Source organism: Hemibagrus wyckioides, linkage group LG05 (assembly GCF_019097595.1).
Source record: "Hemibagrus wyckioides isolate EC202008001 linkage group LG05, SWU_Hwy_1.0, whole genome shotgun sequence".
Lineage (NCBI taxonomy): Eukaryota > Metazoa > Chordata > Actinopteri > Siluriformes > Bagridae > Hemibagrus > Hemibagrus wyckioides.
The window spans coordinates 26861759-26884258 of NC_080714.1; the positions used below are offsets into that span (position 1 = coordinate 26861759).

Genomic DNA, 22500 nt, shown 5'->3' on the forward strand with positions numbered 1-22500 from the left:
TTCAAGTCGAACACACCTATTACCTGCCTCTGGAAATAGCCAATTAAGCAGTGCGTCGCTGACGTTGGGTCATGTGGTGACGTCATTTCAATCCGCGATTTCCCGATTGGTAGATTGAGAGGTCCGAAGATTCATTCCTAGTGGCGGCAGGACAGAACAACCGTCAGGTCACCGGGAAATGTCCCTGTGCTCCCGATGACCAGTCGGCCCCTGACTATAACAACATCTACATCCTGAGAAATCATCTCATGACACTGCTGAGATAGCACTTTTTATTCTTTTACATTTTTACATTTAAAAAATTGCAAGCTGAAAGGAAAAAAGGTGGTTTGCTATAATAATAATAATAATAATAGTTTGGGTTTTTTTCCCAGTATCATTCAGTCTAAATTTTATATAAATTCTATATATATCATGTTTAACAATACTGTGGCTTCTTACTCAATAAATCCTCAACCCTGCAGCATATACATACATGATAGATGGATAGATAGATAGATAGATAGATAGATAGATAGATAGATAGATAGATAGATAGATAGATAGATTTTTTTTTAATTATCTGCAGTATGGCTAACTTTATAATTTAGTTGTCAACATTATTATTATTAATATTATTTTTGTAAATGACTTTAAACTTAGATTTCACTTTTTTTAAATTCCAACAGAATTTTTTCAAACTAATTTCAAGACAAAAAACTTGATCCAAAATCAGCTTTTTTAAAATTCATTCTTCATTTTAGCTGAATAAAGTGCAGAAAGACACATCAGCTCCAGAGTTTTCCTCATCAGACGTTGATTGGACACATAGGGCCATTTTTAGGGGGGCTTTAGCCTTAAAATTTCTATTCAGCCCCTCTAAAAATTCTGCGATTCTCCATAAACTGTACACAAACTGGTGATCAATTTCATATGAAAACGGCGGCAGACTTCGACTGGGGTGTGTGTGTGTGTGTGTGAGATCAGGAAGACTGGTATTTGGCTTGTTCAGTACTCAAATGTTAGACACATCTCTGCAATACAGTGGAATGCTGCAGTAAGTGTTACCACCCTACCCTGTTAGTCAAACCTTTAATTTATTTATTTTTATTTGTTTACTATTACACCCTCATTGGGTGTACCCCCTCCCCCTTAAATGAAAATCCTAGAATTGCCCCTGATTGGACGTCACTTGCTGAACTCCAAGTCCATCACCAGTTCCTGAGTAGGAATTCCCAGTTAAGGAGACGTTGAGGACGTTAAGGAGACACCCCCCCCCCCCCAAGTTGTAGTTCAGGATATTACATATATGAGCTTTACATGTAAATTCCTACACACCACCACAACAGAAAGAGAAGCTCCAGTATGTCAGATTTTAATCTCATCACTGTACAGATTTACCACCATGTAACTGTTCGGTCATATCAACAACATGCCAAATTATCAAAAGCAGATTCTTCATATTTCCTTATTCTTCATATTGAGTTTTACACCACATTAAACGACGCGAGAGCAGACGTTCAGTCATGTAATAAACACACACACAGGACAGATCAGGCAGGAAGCTATTTACAATATATAACAAGTTCACTGCAATCTGTTAGGTGACATTATAACAATAAGAATAATTTAAAAAAAGAAATCAGACCCTGAATATGAACATTTCAACATGGAACATGGCTGAAAGAAAAGAAGAAGAAAATAAAGAAACACAACATTCATGGCTTTAACAGTGTGATTTCGTGGCTTTAAACCTGCTGCTGGTGGAGAAAAAAAAAGAAAAACCTCCATGAAACCAGAGCAGCACACGAGAGAGGCAATAAATAGTGCAAAAACATCATCTGACCTGCAAATCCCTGCTGCTCTCACTGGCAGGGATTCAGAGAGTCAGAGAAACAGAGTGATATTTTCAGTCTATACACTGCTCTCAATGCTACACACACACACACACACGCACACACACACGCGCACAACTACATTTATTACAACCTTATCAACAACTCTTACAAAGAAAGAAATCAGGGGAAAGGCCACGCCCCTTCAGCCTCATCGTGAACATTTACACACACATGATTTTTAGATCTTTTGGGATCTGCAAGGGTTCAGTCAGAACACGTCCCTTTAATTCTTAGGATTTTTTCCCCCCTACAGTTTATTCATTTTTTATGATTATTTTTCCCTCCCCAGGGTTTCTTTCTGAAGTTCATGTTTCATCTGTAAACAGAAGGGAAAGAAGTTACTCAAGGGTTCCTCGGATAGTTCTGAAGGGCTTTAAAATGTGGAACGTTTCTGAAACTTGGAGAGAAACTTTCCAAGTAGAACCCCAACAAATGATTTTGAGGTCTTAATGGATCCTTGAAGGCTCTCCTTGGAACTCTCTAACAGTTTCTGTTTATTTTTCTATGTTTAAGTTCACATTTCATGCCCAGCTTTAAGAAGATTTTGAGTTCCTCCAGGCTTCAGTGGATAGTTCATAAAGGGGGTTCATGTTCTACTTAGAACTTGAAAGTTTCTGTAAGTTTCAGAAGTTCCCAGACATCATCTACAGAACCTCACACTGAAGATCTCCCTCTCAGATAGGTTCCTCAGCTGGTTTGCTAAGCTTCCTAACTGGCTTCTACTTAGAATCTTTCTGAAAGTTTCCAACACTGCTTGTCAGAAATTTTTAATTTTAAAGTTTCATTTCAAAGAGGAAACATTCCAAGAATCCATACGACTTCTATAAAATCCTACACCAAAGGTTCTTCAAGGGTTCTTTGGAATGGTTCTAGCTTCCCTTATTGGTATGTGGAACCTTTAGGAAGTACTTTGGCATAGGGTTTTAGAGAAAAGTGCAAACTAATTGAAGATCCAGATCTAAGAAGGGAACAGTTTGGGGAACCCAAACATCTCAGGGTACGTTATCTCCTGAATTTCTGTACGTCTGGAATCGAGTCTCTTTACATTAACAACAAGAACCTCGTGGAACTTTCTCAGAGAAAGATGGTGTCTGTTTCTCCAGAGGGATGGACGGATAGAGCATTGGTGCTAGAACGTCTTTAAATCTAGAACATTCTTCACTGCAGAGCAATGAGAGCAGGACGAGTCTGAAACACACTTCAGCTACACACCTTCTGTTTCCTTCTTCTATATTGTTATGCTTTGGTGAACGCACAAACTATAAATAAGCAATTCATAAACAGATTCCTGAACGTTCCCGATGAATCTGCACTAAGTCTATAGCTCTCCTATGAACCTCATCACACCTCAGAAATAAATAAATAAACAAACCTGATCTGTTTCTTTAGCGTCACGCTCGCAAGTGTAAACAGAAATAAAGCGTCATGGAACAAAAGCAAATCGCAGAAGAGAATTAAAGAACATCAAGTAGGGAAGGTTGCACAGCGTCTCACACGCAATAATTTCCATGAGAAGCGACACAAATACAGACAGAAGGCGTGTGTGTGTTTGGGGGGAGGGGTTGGGTTGGTAGAGATGTTATTTAGTAGGCAGCGGGTTCTCAGGGTTGCTCGGGGTCACGGCTTCTTTGTAGAAGTTCTCGATTTGTTCTTTGTACATCTTCAGCACAACCGGCCTCTTCAGCTTCATAGTGGGACCTGAGCGTGAGACAGATAGAGAGTGAGACAGATAGAGAGTGAGACAGATAGAGAGTGAGACAGATAGAGAGTGAGTCTGTCTGTATATTTAACAACTTCCTCATTTCGGTTTCCTTTGACCGGTTACTCCGCAAGAGTCACTAAAATACCGCTTTATTAATTTTTTTTCAAGTGAAATGCTGCCGCCTGGTGGACCGCTGCGGTACTGCCACAGAAAATGTTATTTCTGTTTTAAACGGTTCCATTTATTTCCAGCCAAATGCTGCCACCTGGTGGACTGCTGCGGTACTGCGAAAGAGATTATAAATCCTATAACTTGCTGATTTAAGCGTGCACATTATTATAATAAAGTATGATGTAAACCTACTGAACAGACATGTTTTCTCATCCGTGTGCGAGAAACACTGTAGATCAGAACCGCTAATAAAACCAAGTACTAAGACCTAATATACATACATGATATACAGCTTTGTTTATCATCAGGTTTACATAGCTGGATAATTCATCCAATGATGCCATAGAACACAGGGGTTGTGTGGTTTTAGAAATATCAGCGATGGCACTCTTAACACTGGTTATTTATATATAACATCATGTTTATAACATCATTATCCATTATCTATAACATTATGTTTATTCCTCTTTTACTGCAGTAATGTGCCAAAGTTTATTAATGAAAGATAACTATAATTATACTACAAAATAAGCAGAATTTATTAAGTAGAATGGTTGCTATAGAAACCATAGCATTGATATTAACCTGCTGCACTACCGTCAGTTTACACATGAACCACCACGAGTCAGTGTGTCTGCGTTGTACATGATCCTTCATTTTACAGCATGGAGAAGACTGAAACACACACACACACACACACTCACCAAGCTCTCCTCCGGGGATGGAGAAGTCCTGCTCGAGGACAGTGAATTTCTGGATGCGCTGGGCGTTAGACGTGGCACTCTCATTCACTCTGTTGATGCCGTCCTGGATAGCGGCGTGGACGAGGCGGTCGCGTCCCCCACAGATCTCAGACACCCGCGTGGACGAGCTGCCTAACTTCCTGCACCACTCCACAGCCTCAGGGGTGAGTTCATCCTCCGGGGCACCGGTCTCATTGTTTAACTGGCACTGAGAGAGGGAGAGACAGAAAGAGAGATGCAGAGAGTAGAGAGATGAAGACAGAGAGAGACAAAAAGATAGATGTAAAGAAAGAGAGAGAGAGACAGGAAGAGAGAGAGAGAGAGAGAAAGAGAGAGAGAGAGAGAGAGAGAGAGAGAGAGAAAAAGAAAGAGAGAGAAAGAATAGAGATGCAAAGAGAATATGACAGAGAGAGAGGGAAAACAAAAAGATTTTATAACATTTTGTTATAAATGATTATGAGTCAATATTTTCGAGGAGTTTAAACTGCAAAAACTAACCCGAGAACCTAAAAAAGATTTTTAAATTCATTTGAATTCCTAAATAAGGTTCAGAAAAACTAAACCCCTAAAGACATGCTGCAATATTAATGTGACTGTCTATAATCAGTGATTTTTTATTAATGACTTAAATGGATTAATTTTTTAATTTATATATTAATATAATTACACAATTAATAAGCAATAACTTAATCAAATATATTACATTTATTCATTAAAATCAGATCAAATCACAGACTGCTGTGAAGTTGCTGCTATTTAATTTAACATTATAATGAAAAACTGCATGTTTTTGTGGTCTGTAATGGGCTTCTTTGTTATTTTTTCTAAATCCTGCACATTTTTCGGTGTAATAAATAACTATGTATGCAATAGAAATGTCTTTGCGTCTCTAATGTAACAGATCATCTATAATAAGGTGGATCGGATCAGGAAGTGAAGGTGTGGAGGGTTTGTGTGAGGAAAGTGCAGTTGCCGAAACCCACCAGCAGGTGGAGACAAACAGCACACTGACTCTACCACACAATGTAAAGCTTATGATAGGGATCGCGATAAGAGCTTATCTCACATCCCCTGCAGGGGACCTAATCACTACCTGATGACTGTAATGACAGACAAAGATGAGATAACTGGACAGGTTTATGTTCTTGTTCTGTTTTGCGGAGCATCGTAAAGCGTTTGGCGTAAACAGGAGTTTTGCCGCATCAGGAATTTTTTCCCTCCACGTCAGCAAGAAAAGTGGGCGAGGAAAAAATAAATAAAAATCATCCAGAGCAGGCATGAGCCATTTTAATGGGGCATCTTAATGCTAAGCTAACAGGGCTATCTGATCAGACTAGCATATGATTTATGAGGAAAAGCCGAGAACACTCTTATAGTGCATAAAGAAATCATTTTTGTAGGCAATTTAAATACACGGTTACCATGACAACCAACGTGGATATGAGACTTCTCTTTGAACAAACCTATCAAGGCCGATCTTCCGAGAGGAAATGTAAACCTTTACGGAAAAATTCATGGAAGGAGTCTCCAGAGTCAGTGGAAGTTTTTGTGATATGGGAAAGTCTTCAGAGTTCAGACAGAGTTGTTGTGACTATTTGCAGAACGTTAAATGTAACTATAAACAGATAAAAAGTACGTTCTTTTACGCAGACAATGACACGTTAGTTGCTGTGGTATAAATACAGGACAGGAAAATCAGCTTGGGGGATGTAACAGTAACTCCGCCTCGTTACGCCACTGATTATTTTCCTGTAACAGAAGGACACTAAGTTGTGTATTTACCTGGATTGTGAGGAGCATGGAGAGGAACTTGCGCTTGTCTCCGATCAGCATGGCGTTGCTGATGATGGGCACCGCCTCCTTCACTGCATCCTCGATGGGCACCGGGGGGATGTTCTCTCCTCCGGCAGTGATGATCAGCTCTGTTACACACACACACACACACACACACACACACACACACACACACACACACCATGATATTTACATTTTAAAGTTACAGCATATCTTTGTTACAACATTGTGTAAGTCACGGCTGCTACAGAAGCACTGATGATGCCTTGATTAAGGGCCCTTAACCTTTAATAATCCCTTGATTAAGGTCCCTTAACTAATAATGATCCTGTGACTGAGGGCCCTTAACTCCCTTTTTTAAATTCATCTCTCAGTAATGTCACCTTGAACATTTCACTTGTTTTATATCATGCACAATATTTATACTACTTTATTTATAAACCAATATCTTGGTATGAGACTGAGGGCATCTTTTTCTGAGAAATTTTCGTGTGTGTGTGTGTGTGTGAGAGAGTGTGTGAGGGTACACTACCTTTGATTCGTCCTGTAATGTAGAGAAAGTCGTCCTTGTCGTGTTTGCCCAGGTCTCCGGAGTGCAGCCAGCCGTCTGCGTCCAGCGCCTCCTCCGTCTTGTCGGGCATGTTCAGGTAGCCCATGAAGATGTGACGGCCCCAGAAGCAGATCTCGCCGTTTGCGTCCGAGTCGGGATTAAAGATCTTCGTCTGGCAACCTCCGATCACCTTCCCGCAGCTGGTCATAAAAAAAATAAAATAAAATTAAGAGCGAGGCGACAAATCACAAGTTTATTTACATATTAATGCCCTCGTTAGGTGAATACGTGATCGTTTCTATAGTAACGGCTCATTCTTTAAAAAAATGCGGGTGTATTTGTTCATATGGCGGTGGTTTACGTGAGGAAATGTTTATTTAACAATTATGGAAGGAGTCTCCGGTGTCAGAGCTTGGATTTTTTAACCTCGTTAAAGAAAATAGAGCGGCTAGTGTGGGTCATAGCTGCTATAACATAAGAGAAAAGTGGAATTTGTTCCACAGGACTGGACATTATATGGAGTATGGCTTATATGGAGAAATGATGAATGGTGTGTGTGTGTGTGTACCTGGTGAGTCTGAGGGCCTCAGGTATGGACATGCTGTGTGGTCCGGAGCTCTCGCTCATGCCGTACAGCTCTAACAGCGGGATGTCCAGGCTGAAGAAGAACTCCAGCGTGTCCTTGGTGATGGGCGCGGCGCCTGTGTAGCAGCGGATGCAGCGGTCCAACCCCAGCGCCTTCCTCACCTTCCTGAACACTAAACGCTTGGCCAGGCGATAGTTCAGCGGCATGCGCGTCATCGTACCATTCCTGAAATGGAGGAAGATAAGATTATCTTTAAAATAAAACGTACAGATAATAACAAACACGACGTCTGATAGTCTAACATGAAGGTGTAGGAGTGTGTGTGTGTGTGTTTACATACCGCTCCATCCTGCTTAGGTTGGTTTGCAGACCCACGTCTTTGGCCCAGGATGCCACTTTGCGCCGCACGGTGGACGACTTGGCTCCGACTGCCTTCATCTTCTCCTGCATCTTCTCCCAGACCCGGGGAACTCCCATGAACGCCGTGGGACGTACTTCACGCAGGGTGTTCACCAACGAGCCCTGAGACAGAGACAGAATTACAACACGAAACATGAGACCAAGGAGAAAAAATGGTCCAATGGCAATTTTGGAAGATCAGAAATACGTTGCAGGTTTTATTTGTTTCAAACTGCATGTCCAGTTTGGGTCAGTGTGTATTCTCTACATGCATCAGATTCTTGCTCTTGGCTGATGTGGTTCTACCTCAAGGTTTGAGATGAAAATCCCATGAAAGTCTCTGAGACCTTTCTCACACATTCTCTCTCTCTCTCACACACACACACACACACACACACACACCTTGAGGGCATCAGGCTGGGCGAAGTATGTGGCTCCTCCCACCCTCATAGTGATCCAGATGTCCACCATCTGGGCGGCGATGTGGCTGAGGGGCAGATAGCTCACCACTACCTCCTGGTTGTCTTCTGAAAGGCGGATCGTGTGAGCTGTCGCATACGCCGTCCATGTCAACTACAACCGAGAGTGACGGCGAAAGTTTTAGCACTTATGTGGACATTCATATAGTGCTGATTAAAAATAGAATAGTGTGTGTGTGATGTTTCAGCTCACGTTATCATGGCTCAGCATGACCCCCTTCGGCTGTCCCGTGGTTCCTGATGTGTAGATCAGCGTGCAGCACTGATTGGGTTTCTGCAACGCGATGATGTCATCAAGCGGCGCATCTGGCTCGTTCCGGCCCAGTTCCATAAACTCCTCCCACTATGGGCGGGGCAGGGAAAAAAAGCACAGGACAAGGGAAAAGATTAGAGGAGAGCAGATTAGATTAGGCATCTTCACACTGAACAGTTTTCGTGCGTGTGTGTGTGTGTATGTGTGTGTGTATGTTTGCGTGTATGTGTGTGTGTGTGTGTGTGTGTAGTAAAGATAAATGAATGATTTTTACCGAGTAAAGATTTGGTTTCTTCTCTTTCAGAGCGTCTTTGTACTGGATAATGGCTTTCAGGTGAGGCAGCTTGTCTTGGATCTGAAAACACACACACACACACACACACACACGATATTACATTTCATGGAACCTGAAACTAAATTTAAAAAAGGAACAGTGAGTAAGTTCTTCATTCTTAAAAATGCTCTTCAGCGTGAACGGGCTTCTCAGCAGCTGTGTTGTTTATGTTCTTGGTAAATTGATAAGACGTTCACACTGAGTGACATCCAGCTGATCTGCTCATCATTTCAGAGTGGATTTGTTTATTTTTGCTGAACTAATTACCAAGCAGTGAACTTCGGAAAAATGCAACACACACACACACACACACACACACACACACACACACACACACACATACACACACATACACACACATACACACACATACACACACACACATACACACACATACACACACATACACACACATACACACACATACATACACATACATACACACACTGCATATAAACATCATGATGACCTGCTGTTAACCTCCCAGTGTTTATAAACTGAATATTTTAGGGTTTGTTGAGAACGTTCTTTTGTTTACTGTATACTAAATTTTAAATTTTGTTTAAATTCTGTTTTATCGACTAGAAAAAACTCATGAACGGATTATTACGTATAGAGATTTATTTTTAATCAATTTTAAAGACAATGTAATATGTGTCTATCATTTTAAAATAATCCATATAAATAAATAAATAAACTTTAAATGTAAAAATATTATAAATAAATAAATAAATAAATAAAATATGTCTACTCTTTCAAAATGATCCATTTAAATAAATAAATATATAAATAAACTAAATGTACATTTTTTATTGGGGCATATTTATTTATTATAAATAAATAAATAAACTTTAAATGTAAAAAATATTTATTGGGGAATATTTATTTATTAAATAAATAAATAAATATTTAATTAAAATAAATAAATATCGGCTAGCAAGAACTCATGAACGAATTATTACGTACAGAGATTTTTTAAATCACCTTTAAAGACAATGTAATATGTGTCTATCGTTTCAAAATGATCCATATCCTGGTATAAGATTTTGTCTACATCACCCAGCTGACAAAAAAGCTCTGGAATCTAATCAAATCTAATCTCTAAGGCATTAACTGCAGCTCTGTTTACTTTAACAAATCCGATTATCTGCCTTGAGGTGACAGAAAAAAGTAAAAACCCGAGCTGCTTTTGTATGTGGTCCTAGATCAGACACATATCAGATTAATGTCTGTGTGTCCTGACGGAGAAAAGTCAGATGGGAATTCACGTGGATTTGGCAGAAATAAAACCTAATCTGAATTACTGAAGTGAAGCGTCATGATGTAAACGGATCCGGTTTAAAAAACAATCTGAATTGTTCACCGGAGTCGTGTATGATGTGTGAAGGCAGCCTGAGATTAGACCAGCGTCTTTACCTGCAGGATCTTCTGCAGCTGTTTGTGGTTCTCCACCACCAGGATGTTGGCCTGGCAGTTCTCAGCCACGTACTGACACGCCTCCGGGGAGTTGGTGGTGTAGATGCCTACAGCGAAACCTCTGGAACAACAACAACAACAGGACGGTGTGAGTAACTTTTTTTCTCCAAGAAGCACTTTTTTTTTTTATATACACACAATACAGAAAGAAAGAAAGAAAGAAAGAAAGAAAGAAAGAAAGAAAGAAAGAAAGAAAGAAAGAAAGAAGGAATGACTTTAAATGTAAAATTATTAATTGGGGCATAATTATTTATTTACAATAAATAAAAATTGGGGCATATTTATTTATGTATTTACTTACAATAAATAAATTAATTGCCATGTAAAATTATTAAGTGGGGCATATTTATTTATTTACTAACTATAAATATATAAATAAAACTTTAAATGTAAAAATTAAAAAGCAAACTTTTTTTGGCCCATATGACAAATGAACAAGATTTTTTTACTACATTTTTATTTATTTATTTATTTATTTATTTATTTATTTATTTATTTAGTGTTTTGTTTTAATAGTAGAAGCAGGATCAGAGCTGTTTGGTTACAGGAAAATAATCAACAGCAGGATGGTGTGATGATGCTGAGGTCCTCTAAGCTCCCTGAAGTCGATTATTTTCCTGTAACAGCACATCCTGAAGCGCGTTATCCTTCTTCCAGTGCTCAGATTTAGCAATGTTGACAATTTTTTATTTAACAATGAGCGATTATGTCATTCTTTTTGTATCATGTGTCTGCAGAGATGCATAGAGATATAAAACAACACCACACACACACACACACACCACTAACCCAGCCAAAATGGCTCCAATGTCAGAGATGAACCACTCGGGAGAGTTGAAGCCCAGGATGCCGACTCCATGGTAGCGCTGCAGACCGAGCTGGAAGAACATACACAAAGAACAAATTAGCACACGCACATGCACACGCACACTATTATCCTTACATAACCCACAGCTTCGTTCTCACTTTACCTGACCACATGTGTCGGAGCGCTGTAATACCCCCCCACACCCCCGACATCTCCTGCTTCCTCCTGAAGTTCTACTGCACTGACCCACAACTGTGCAGGGTCACTAACAGAAAGGCATCAATGCGTACTAAAACTCTGTGCGTGTCTCTCTCTGTCTGTCGGTCTCTTTCCCCCTCTTTCTTTGTGTATGTCTCTCTTTGGGACTCTCTCTCTCTATCTCTGTGTCTTTCTGTCTCCCTTTCTTTCTCTTTCCTTGTGTTCATCTCTCTCTGTGTCTCCCTCTTATTTTTCTCTCTCTTTCTGTGTCTCTCTCGGTCTTCCTTTCTTTCCCACTATCTCTTTGTGTGTGTCTCTCTCTCACTGTCTCCTTTTCAGGTTCACAAACAGACTAAGACTAAAACACTGTCTCTTTCTCTCTGTCTATCTCTCTTTCCCTCTCTCTCTCTTTGTGTCTCTATTTCTTTCTCTCCCTCTGCCTCCCTTTCAGGTTCACAAACAGAAAAGCATCAATGCGTAAAGACCAAAACTCTGTCTCTCTATCTCTCTTTCTGCCAGTCTCTCTTTTTGTCTCCCTTTCTTTCTCTCTCTGTCTAACTTTCTTTCTCTTTCTTTATGTACGTCTCCCTTTCTTCTTCTCCTCTCTCTCTCTCTCTCTCTCTCTCTCTCTCCCCCCCCTTCTCCCCCCCTCCCTCTCTTTTATTTTTGAATTCTATTAAACCATAAACAAAGTTAGTTCCTGTTCTTACTTTGAAATGTCACCAACCTCTCAAAGTTCCTCACCAAAAGAAAACACACACACACACACACACACACACACACACTCCTATTTCCTGTTACAAAGGGCTGATACTGGAGACTCCTTCCATAAATATTTCTGAAATATCATCTCACTGAAAACTTCACCACATGGACCGTTTCTAATATAAACCCATTGTCCAGTAGCCGGAACTACTATCAGAGCCAATCAGAATGGAGAATCCGTCAGCGCTGTGGTATGAAGCAGTTTCGGAAGTTAAAATGTGGGCGGAGTGAAAAGGAGTGACCGAGGCCTTGGGTCTGCTTTAACCTCGGGTTTTATTCCACAGTGTACTGGAGGTTAATGTCCCGTAAAAGGAGCAATAAACCCAGATGGCTGTGTGTTAATGATCTACAGAATCGTGGTTAATCCAGCACTGGCTTCTGTCACAATTAAAAAGTGAAGTAAAACGGTCAGGAGGACACTGAGATAAGATAAGACACCGGGCGGTAAAGCTGACCCCAGCGCATGACGAGAGAAAGCGAATCAGGTTTAATATCGGAGCGATGATCCGAGGCGGAGACGCTGGCGCCGGATACAGGAAGGAGGATCTGTACTGATGCTGGTTTCATCAGTCATCACTTCAGAATAAAATCTTTATCACAAACATTACTCCATTTCTAAATAAATAAATAATGCCTTGAACACGGAAAGACATTTCAATCCATTTTAAAACAAAATATATATACACTGTCTCTGTGTCTGTCTGCCTCTCCCTGTCTTTCTTTCCGTCTCTTTTTGTATGTCTCTCCCTTTTTTCTCTCTCTCTCTCTCTCTCTCTCTCTCTCACTCTGTCTGTCTCTGCATCTCTCTTTCCCTCTTTGTGTGTCCCCCTCACTGTGTCTGTCTTTCTGTCTGTCTGTCTCACTCTCTCTTTGTATGTCTCTCTTTATCCGTCTTTCTTTCCCCTCTCTCTTTGTTTATGTCTCTCTCTTTCATTCACTCTCTGTCTCGGTCTCCCTTTCTTTCTCTCTATTTGTGTGCATCTCTCTCAGTCTCCCTTTCCTTCTATCTCTCTTTCTTTGTGTACATCACTTTCCGTGTCCCTTTCTTTGTCTCTCCCTCTCTCTGTGTCTCCCTTTCTCTCTCTGTGTATCTCAGTCTCCCTTTCTGTGTGTGTGTGTATGTGTATTGGTCTCCCTTTCTCTCTCTCTCTCTGTCTCTGTCTCCATTTCTTTCTGTCTCTCTTTCTTTGTATATGTCGCTCTCTGTGCCTCCCTTTCTTTCTCTCTCTTTCTTTGGGTGTGTCTATCTCCCTTTGTGTCTCTCTCTCTGTGCTCTGTGTCTTTCTTTCTTTCACTCTCTCCCTCTCTCTTTCTCTCAGTGTCTCCCTTTCTTTCACTCTCTCTCACTCTCTGTGTCTCCCTTTCATTCTTTATTTCTCATTGTCATTTCTCCATCCTCACCTTGAGGAAGCTCTTGGCGGCAGTGCGACACTCTTTGTAATAATCCCCGAAAGTGATTTTCTTCCAGTGTTCTCCCTCTTTCCATCCGAGCGCCGTCTGGTTACCGTATTTCTCCACAGCGTGTGTGAACAGCTGGTTCACGGTGAGAGGAGGTTCAGCCGCCGGCCCTGACTCGCCCATCCTCAGCTTCACCTCGCCGTCCCTCTGACACGTCCACAGAGCCGAGCCCGAGTCCGGGGCTGACGAGACGGGAGCTGTGGGTCAGAGGTCAGACGTCAGGGATGGATTCAGACACAGTTTATACGATTGTTATGCAAATAAACGTCAGGAGGAAAACTATAATAGTTGCTAATTGTCTAATTAGAACAGTGCATCATGGGTACAACACACAAACCCCTGGGTTACTTACTTTTGTTTAATTATTTGTTTAATAATGAAACATAACATCCTTCAAGAAAATATATTTTAACATCAGCTCTAGTAGTAGCATTTTGGCTGGTCATGTGTGCAAAAGTTTGTGCGCCCCATGTGCAGAATCAATGCCATGTAATTAATTCCATCAGCATTTTTCAAAATTAATTAATTAACTCTTATTTTAAAAGGCTAAAAATATTCTCTAAAAACTAGCACTCCCACCATTTACCTGTAAAACTCAATCAGTAAAATAATAAATATTGTAATAATATACCATGGGAGAAAATATTGGCCCCCAATAGCCACATCAATTTTCACATCTTCCTCCTGATAGCATCAGCCTTCAAACCCCTGAAGACTTTTACGAGGATTATGTTATAAATCTAAATGAAATGGACAGTAAAATTAAATCTAAACAGATTGTAAAATATATTTAAAATTCTTGAACCCCATTGGTTTCTGTAAATCCCCTTAAATCACCCATCTGAGTGACATTTTTAGTCAATCAATCACACATCAGATGTGACCGGTCAGAGATGCAGCCAGGAGACCAAGAGGTGACTTAATAGAGCCTCTGTATATCCTTCTCTTACAACTATTTCAAATCCACATGCCAGATGTGTATAAAACAGCTGCATTTTCCTCCTCATTTAAAACATATTAGGGCTGAAAGGAAAAGGGGGGGTGCACAAACTTTTGCACTGAACCGTTCCAATGATATTTCTGAGAGTTAATCACATGGACAATGCCGTCTGAGACGAATTCTTTCGTCTTTCTAAACTTTAATACAGGAAAAAAACAACAAGCGTCCGTTTGTGTAACCGAGACTTTTAAAGAAAGTAACACAGAGAGTAACACACACACACACACCCCGAGGAACATATCATATTTACTGCTGTGTTTATTCCAGATAAACTGTCCATTGCTCCCTTTCTGTAAACACCGTCTCCTGCGTGTGGTCCCGGGACGGGTCCTGGTTGTCTTTATTATTATTTGTTTATTTTTACAGAAACGTGACCCTCACTTAACCGGGGTTTAATCCAAACACTGAGACGCTTCCGAGTAATAAAATCAGCCAGAAAGATTAGATTATTAACGTATTTATAATGACGGATACACGGGGTAAATACTCTGTGTTCCTTTAGGCCAGAAATAATCCATGATACACACAGCTAACTCTCTCTAGGGCACTTTAATAGGAACACCTGAAATGGTTATTTACATGAGAGAGAGAGAGAGAGAGAATAATTGAATAACTATGTACTTTCATGCTCATGGACAAGATGAACAGATAGACGCACAAGGGAGAAAAAAGAAAAATCAAGAATGGAAAAAAAAGGATGAAAGGAAGGAAATGGACAGCACAAAAGACCAGAATATTACAGAAAGAAAAGAAATCTAAATAAAGAAAGAGAAATCACAAATAAGAGAAGGAAAACAGAAAAGAGAAACTAATAGCAAGAACTGATTCAAAGGAATAAAACAAAGGAAAATCGGGAAAAAGAAAGGAAGGGAACGAGATGGAAAAGACAAGAAAAAGAAATAAACTGAAGTAGGGATGAAAGAAAGAAAGAAAGAAAGAAAGAAAGAAAGAAAGAAAGAACGAAAGAAAGAACGAACGAACGGAAGGAAAAAGCAGAAAGAAAGAAAGAAAGGGAAATGAAATTAAAAGAAAAAGAGAGAAGGAGAAAGACGGAATGAAGCGATGGAAGAAAAGGAAATGAGAGAGCCAGCAGAAAAAAAATAAATAATGTAAGAAGGAAAGAAATAAAAACTGCAGTCTGGACAGAAGGACAGAAGGAAAGGGGTTTTTGAATATAAGGAACTGGACGATAGACTTCCTGTCCTCATGAATCATGTGCTTCAACTTTTTTTTTTTTTTTTTTTTTTACAGAACTACAGATTGATATACAGAGTGTGTGACATTTTATTTATTAAACAAAACAAACAAACAAAAAAAAAATTCCTGAACTAGGAACACTGAGGTCATGTGACAACGCCACACTGCGTCCTGTTCCAATGTAAACACGGTAGTGTGGCGCGAGAGGGGTGGAGCCTCCACGTCTTTCACTATTACAGCACTGTGTACACACTCATACGCAAATAAGGTGTGTGTGTGTGTGTTTGTGTGTGTGTGTGTGTGTGTGTGCGTGGTCAACTAACACTGAAATTCTTCTTTTACTCCGCGATGCACCAGATTTACTGGAAGACGTTGAACGGAAAAGTGTGTGTGTGGGGGGGTGATTTTCCTACTGATTTCCCTGTCACACACTCCCTCTCCAGAAGGACACGGTGATTTCACAAACCTGGAATTTTCCAGAGCTGCTCTTAGGCGAGCGTGTCCAATTTCAAAACACCCGAGAAAAATTTCAGATTTAGAAATGTGAGACGAGTGTGTGTGATGTCTCTAAACTCAGGGACAAGTGAGTGAAAGAAAGAAAGAAAGAAAGAAAGAAAGAAAGAAAGAAAGAAAGAAAGAAAGAAAGAAAGAAAGAAAGAAAGAAAGAAAGAAAGAAAGAAAGAAAGAAAGAAAGAAAGAAAGAAAGAAAGAAAGAAAGAAAGAAAGAAAGAAAGAAAGAGAATATTGTGTGATGAGATGAAGAGACAAAAACACAATGAGGTAATAAATGATTTCTGTTTTGTTCTTAATGTTGGTTAATGTGAATAGATTATGTTAATAAGTATAGATATTCTATACACACACACACACACACACACACACACACACACACACACACACAGCTATATACATTGCATGTCTCTGTACCTGTGCACTTCCATGTGTGTGTGTGTTTGTGTGATGTCTGACCGGTCTGTGTGTGTGTGTGTGTGATGTCTCACCAGTCTGTGTGTGTTGTCTCAACACGCTCTGTACGTGAGTGTCTCTCCACTGTTTGTGTGTTATTTTATCAGATTCTGTGTGTGTGTCTCACCAAGCTTTTTGTACATGTGTGTATGTGTGCGTTATCTCACCAGGATCTGTGTGTGTGTGGGGGGGGGGTATCTCACTAGGATCTGGTGTGCGTGTGTGTGTGTGTGTGTGGGGGGGGGGGTTATCTCACTAGGATATGTTTGTGTGTGTCTGTGCCTGTCTCTCCAGGTTGTGTGTGTGTGTGCGCCTGTCTCAACAGGTTGTATGTGTTCTCACCAGTCTCTGTGTGTGTGTTGATGATGATCTCTTCCTCCCTCTCACAGGGAGTCTCCTCTTCTGATGATTCACTGTAAAGGAATGAAATAAACCGAGTCAGTCGAGAGCTCTACACACACACACACACACACACACACACACACTAAGGTTCACAAAAAAAAGCTAAAAGCAGGTTTAGCTTGTGTAAGTGCAGTGTCACTATTTAACAGGCTGAATGAAGGGTGTGTGTGTGTGGGGGGGGGGTGCAGTACACACTTGGCTGTGGAATCTGCAGTAGGGTCCTCCAGAGAAGTGACGCTGTCTTCGGTAGCGCAGGACTGCAGGACGCTCACGTCTCCTGAGGGATCCATCACTGCTTCTGTGGACATGACTAAAGGCTCACACCCGGTCACTGTAGAGAAAACACACACACACACACAAACCTTAACACACTACTACAAATCGGCTCAAATCAGGCTTCTTTCTGTTCACACTGGAGTTACGGGACGCTAGCGTAGCTGAGAACAACAAACAGATGGGCTACCAGATTAGCATGTGTGCAGTGAGTCGTGTGTGTGTGTGTGTGCTTCAGCTCATATTTTCCATACACACCTGCTCACTCAGAGACATGTGGCAGTCACATGACCCCGACATGTGCTCCTGAGGAACAAGTGTGTGTGTGTGTGTGTGTGTCAGAAGACTAAAGTTGAGAAAAGTTATGCAAATACTGAGTGACTCAATGCAGCGACTTTTGATCCGACGGGAGTGAAGCCAGTAGAGGTCATGTGACCCGGGTCAGAGAACACACACACACACACACACACACACACACACAGCTTCTCCATCATCTCGTATGATATATGACGCAGATAGACGTTGCTGAATTTTATACATGAACGACAAATCCCGCTCGGGAATTTCAAGTTTTAGCGACGTGAAAACTGATTCGTTACGCTATCTGCGCCAGCTAGCGATACAGGTTGTTACCATGGCAACCAGTAGCCTATTGGAGAATTTGTAGCAGAGAGACTGGAGCGATAAAATTCACTGTGTGTGTGGACGCAGATTTACTCGTACAAATAACCTGGAAGATTAAAACCAACAGATTAAACCCACTTCAGAACTTTAAAATACAGATCTGTTATCATCAGAGGTTTTATAGACATTCTCTGGGCCAAGGTAGATCCTGGGGGTGGAGCTTCGTGAACATCTCAACCATCACATAACTCACATCATGATATCCGTATCACGCTGTCTCACTACTCTGCTCTAACAGTTCCAAATTAGCACCTAGCTATCCTAACGGTCAGATGCTACATTGTAGCACAACAATAATTAACACTGATAAGGCTCTGGATGACATTTACATTTTTTTTAATTTACCTTTATCCACAGTGACTTACATTTTATCTTAATTTTTTACACAACTTTGGGGTAAGGGCCTTGCTGAAGGGCCCGGCAGAAGCGGCTTTGTGAACCTCGATTCTCACAAGCTAAACTAGCGAGGATCATTCATCCATCCATCATCATCCTTGAACTCACAACCTTCCGGTTAGGAGACCAACAGCTTGACCACTACGCTACCACTTCCTACAACTTGTTATCTTCTGGCTGATGAACAGGCCATAAAGACGAGGTACGCTAGAGTTAGCTTGTTCTTAACATAAAACTAGATTCTCAAAAGCTACGCTAGCAAGAACCATCATCCATCCATCCATCCATGCTCTGTAAAAACATTTCCATAAAGACGGACCTGTAGATAAATGTTCTTAGCTTGGGAGCACAGCAGGGTTTTGATCTCTAAAGATATTAATAAGACCGCTAGAACACTAGCTAGCTAGAAGATAGCAACTTTTAATTTTTTTGAAGTCAAAACAAAACGTCAAATAAATGTAAACTAGCCGTATCTCAACGTTATAGCTGAGCAGAATTCAACTGATGATGCTAAAAAAAAACCTACAATCACACACACACCCCTACTTCCTTACAATCTAGCAAATACATCAAGAACCAAATCAAACCACACCTAAACAACAGCGACCGACAAACGTCAAAGCCGCGTATTACTCGTTTCCACGTGATGGCCGAGCACGTCCTGTTTCCTGTCCCGAGGTCAATCCCAACAGAACAGGGGGTCGTTTCCAGGCAGGAAAACCCTCGCTGTGTTCCTGGATGATATCAGCGGCCCACGGCTCGGCTCCAGGCTAGTACGATAAATCATTAACACAAACTAGCACAGAGCGTCGCGATAATGACTTTATATTACCTGTTATTGTTATTCATAACACACTGTAAAATATTACATAAACAAACATGGGGTTTATAATTAGGTGTGAATTATATAAGAACCAAGAGCCAAAGGTTTGGGACTGAAAACATTTTTCACACCAGTCTGAATCCCAGTGATGTCACAGCCATCACCAGTAAATAGTCAAACTGGTCATGAGTGGGAGGGGCCACGTTTATTTATCTCTCGCCTGAAGCGTGTTAGCCAATTGTGGCCATCTGTAAGCTGACCTATGTGGTTATCGGTTCACTCAAAGTGTTGCTTGTTTTTTTTACACTGTACTGTGAAGCAGATGCAGAGGGCAGGTGCTCGTCTTCCACCACTCACCCCCACCCCCACACCACCCCCCCGGGTGATCATTTGTTTCCAATGTGCAATAAACTGACCAGAGGGGTGATCAGAACCTCAGATGTTCTCGAACCTTGAGAGCGTGTCCTACATACAGATGCAGAGTGCAGGTGCTCATCTACCCCCTCCCACCCGGGTGGTCATTCGTTTCCAATGTGCAATAAACTGACCAGAGAGATGATCTGAACCTCAGATGTTCTCGAACCTTGAGATCGTATCCTACATGCTCATCTTCCGCCTCCCCCTCCCCAGGTAGTCATTTGTTTCTAATGTGCCTGAAGATGTTCTCGAACCATGAGGTCGTGTCCTACACGCTTCACTCTTCCTGCAGAAACTTCACACCTCCATCCAGCAGGTTTCTCCAGTCTTTCACATTTCTCTCCATCCGCTCGAGCATCCTGTACATACCTTCACGTGTCGGACGTGTTAATCGCAGGATCCGATCTGAATTCACACTCTTCAGGTCAGGTCACCGGTGCCCTGATGATGGATTAGAGATGTCATGTGGCAAGAGATTTATCTGCGGAAGTAATTTATCCGGGGATGTAACGGCACATTATTGACGAGGACGAAATTACCGCCCAGGAAACGTGGAGGTGATCAGCAACCTGCAGTGTTCTGCCTTATTTAGAGTGTTTATCTTGTACACACACACACACCCCATGTGGGATAGGATGGTGCTCGTAATGATTACAACAGGGGATTCCGCCTGTCTTTCCGTTCACCTTTCTAGGTCGCAAACTGTGCACACAACAGGATTTTCCATACACACACACACACACACACCATATTTAGCTTCCTCCTGTAACCCCCCTCCACACACACACACACACACGAGATTTAGTGGTAAAATCATATACATGAAGGCAAACAAACACACATGAGCTACTCAACTTTTCTCACACACACACTCATTCATTTATATGTACACACACACACTTACACAAACCTGTAGCACATACATACCTGTCGTGCTTCTCTCTCACAAACACACTTCAGCACAAGACACACAACCGTAATTATGAAATGCCCAAAGCTCATTATGGCTTATGACACACACACACACACACACACACACACACACACACACTCTCTCTCAGTGTCGACACACTTAATGCCGTGACTCACACTCACCCAGCACAGTGCTGATGCCGGTACGAGCGTGATGCGCCTCAGACGTGATCCGACATCACCATGCAATATTAATCGACTGCATTCACGCTTGTGAGGGAATAAACCTCAAACGCTGTCTCAAAACGAGGCGCTTCAGACGTCTCGTCTCGACACGTGAGCTTTATACGACAGAACTGAATGAAACCATAGTTATATGGAATCAGTAAGCGGGAACTAGTTGCCGTGTGAACCAAAGTTGAAGAAACGTCGGACCACGCGGCTGCATGCAGGACGTGTGGATTGGTCGGTTGGGCGCGTCATACTTAATTTGCATAGATTCGAGAAAATCTCCGCTCAGGTGTCGATTGCTGTCGAAATTTCGGCTCGGATCACACGTGTACGTGGAATAGTCGCTGGCTGGTGCAAATGTTGGTGTGGAAAAAAAAATCTGGCAAAAAGCAACCAATCAGTGAGCAGCAGCCCTTTAGCTCCACCCTCATGCTCTGGTACCTTGTTCCCTCCTAAAACTGTCATATTCACATCAAAGTAACGGTTCATTAAACAAGAATTTGACGCGTTTAAACCTTTTCCTGCGATTCGAGAACTCTGAACCCGGAGAGACGTTTAACCTTTCTTGAGAACCTGGTCAACTGAACACTGAGGAGAGAACACACGTTTCAAGACGGTGAGAATTCCCAGCCTAGGGAGGTGATAAGGACTTGCTAGGTTTTCATTCAGTTAGCGTCATGTGACGTAATTGTGGTTTCTCAGGACCTGTGCAGGTTCTATGGATCTTGGTGCTTGTGCTATAGAAAGTTTTCAGACTGAGTGAAATTTACAATCCATCCATTCTATTTTCGCGTGCCGTGTAAAATCAACAGGAAAGCCAAAAACGTTTAATAATCGCACCTACAAGCTTGTGAGTTGGTTTTTTTGTACACCGTTTATATGAAAAGGCTCTAATGTTTTGGGGTTTTTTTCAGAATCGAAATATACGTATAATTAGTAAATAAATCTCCTGGACAAGAAGGATAGCCCGAGGCCACGTTTCTCTCCATTTTGACCTCCTGAGTCAATCCAAACACACAAGGTGAACTGTTGCAATTGACTCATCTCTTTGATGATTTTAAAAAACGCTAATTCCACAACACGTCTTCTCGCTAGTGTTCTCAAACCGTTTTCACGTTTTTTTTCCCTAAACACACAGGCCCCCCCCTCCCAAATCTCAGCAAGCACTGGACCCAAATCTCAGCACTGATCCTCTGGTGTCTGGCTCGATGGTGGAAATTTGCCATTACACCCCAAAATGATCAAATAAAACACAAGTCAAAGTGTTACACAAGTCTGATGTGTCTGCAAACGACACCAAGACACACCCGGACCCACACCTTCAGCATGTGCCCCCTGCTAACTGACCCCCCAGCTCAGAGGGAGCACTTTGGATGTGTGTGTGTGTGTGTGTGTGTGTTTAAGCAGTGAGCTTCCTGCCTTCATATTAAACCCACCATCTGGAGCCCTGTACAAGGAAACACAGCCCCGCCTTGAACACACACACACACACGTATCATACGTGTCGTCCAATTAGGATGCGCTCATTCATGTTAAAATCCATATTTAAAGATGGAACAGAAAATGAAAATAGTAACAACACAATTTGATCTTTAGCGCACACACA

At 41.4% G+C, this 22500-nt stretch overlaps 1 protein-coding gene and 1 long non-coding RNA gene across 4 annotated transcripts in view; one reads left to right on the forward strand and one right to left on the reverse strand.

Moving 5' to 3' along the window:
• Positions 1-1338: 1338 nt before the first annotated feature.
• The window catches only part of acsbg2 (acyl-CoA synthetase bubblegum family member 2), a 29652-nt gene continuing 8490 nt past the window's right edge, over positions 1339-22500 (reverse strand). For both annotated transcript variants that reach the window (XM_058389627.1, XM_058389626.1), the window contains exons 2-15: positions 17354-17489; positions 17099-17169; positions 13537-13790; positions 11154-11242; positions 10305-10425; positions 8829-8909; positions 8495-8644; positions 8225-8395; positions 7764-7945; positions 7406-7648; positions 6820-7037; positions 6276-6415; positions 4455-4701; positions 1339-3575 (exon numbers count right to left, since the gene is read on the reverse strand). In XM_058389627.1, the coding sequence (XP_058245610.1) occupies positions 3457-3575; positions 4455-4701; positions 6276-6415; positions 6820-7037; positions 7406-7648; positions 7764-7945; positions 8225-8395; positions 8495-8644; positions 8829-8909; positions 10305-10425; positions 11154-11242; positions 13537-13790; positions 17099-17169; positions 17354-17466 (2199 nt within the window). In that variant the 5' untranslated portion in view covers positions 17467-17489 and the 3' untranslated portion in view covers positions 1339-3456. The remainder of the gene's footprint in view (positions 3576-4454; positions 4702-6275; positions 6416-6819; positions 7038-7405; positions 7649-7763; positions 7946-8224; positions 8396-8494; positions 8645-8828; positions 8910-10304; positions 10426-11153; positions 11243-13536; positions 13791-17098; positions 17170-17353; positions 17490-22500) is intronic.
• The window catches only part of LOC131352999 (uncharacterized), a 16921-nt gene continuing 10535 nt past the window's right edge, over positions 16115-22500 (forward strand). For both annotated transcript variants that reach the window (XR_009204573.1, XR_009204574.1), the window contains exon 1: positions 16115-16570. This is a non-coding gene — a long non-coding RNA (uncharacterized LOC131352999). The remainder of the gene's footprint in view (positions 16571-22500) is intronic.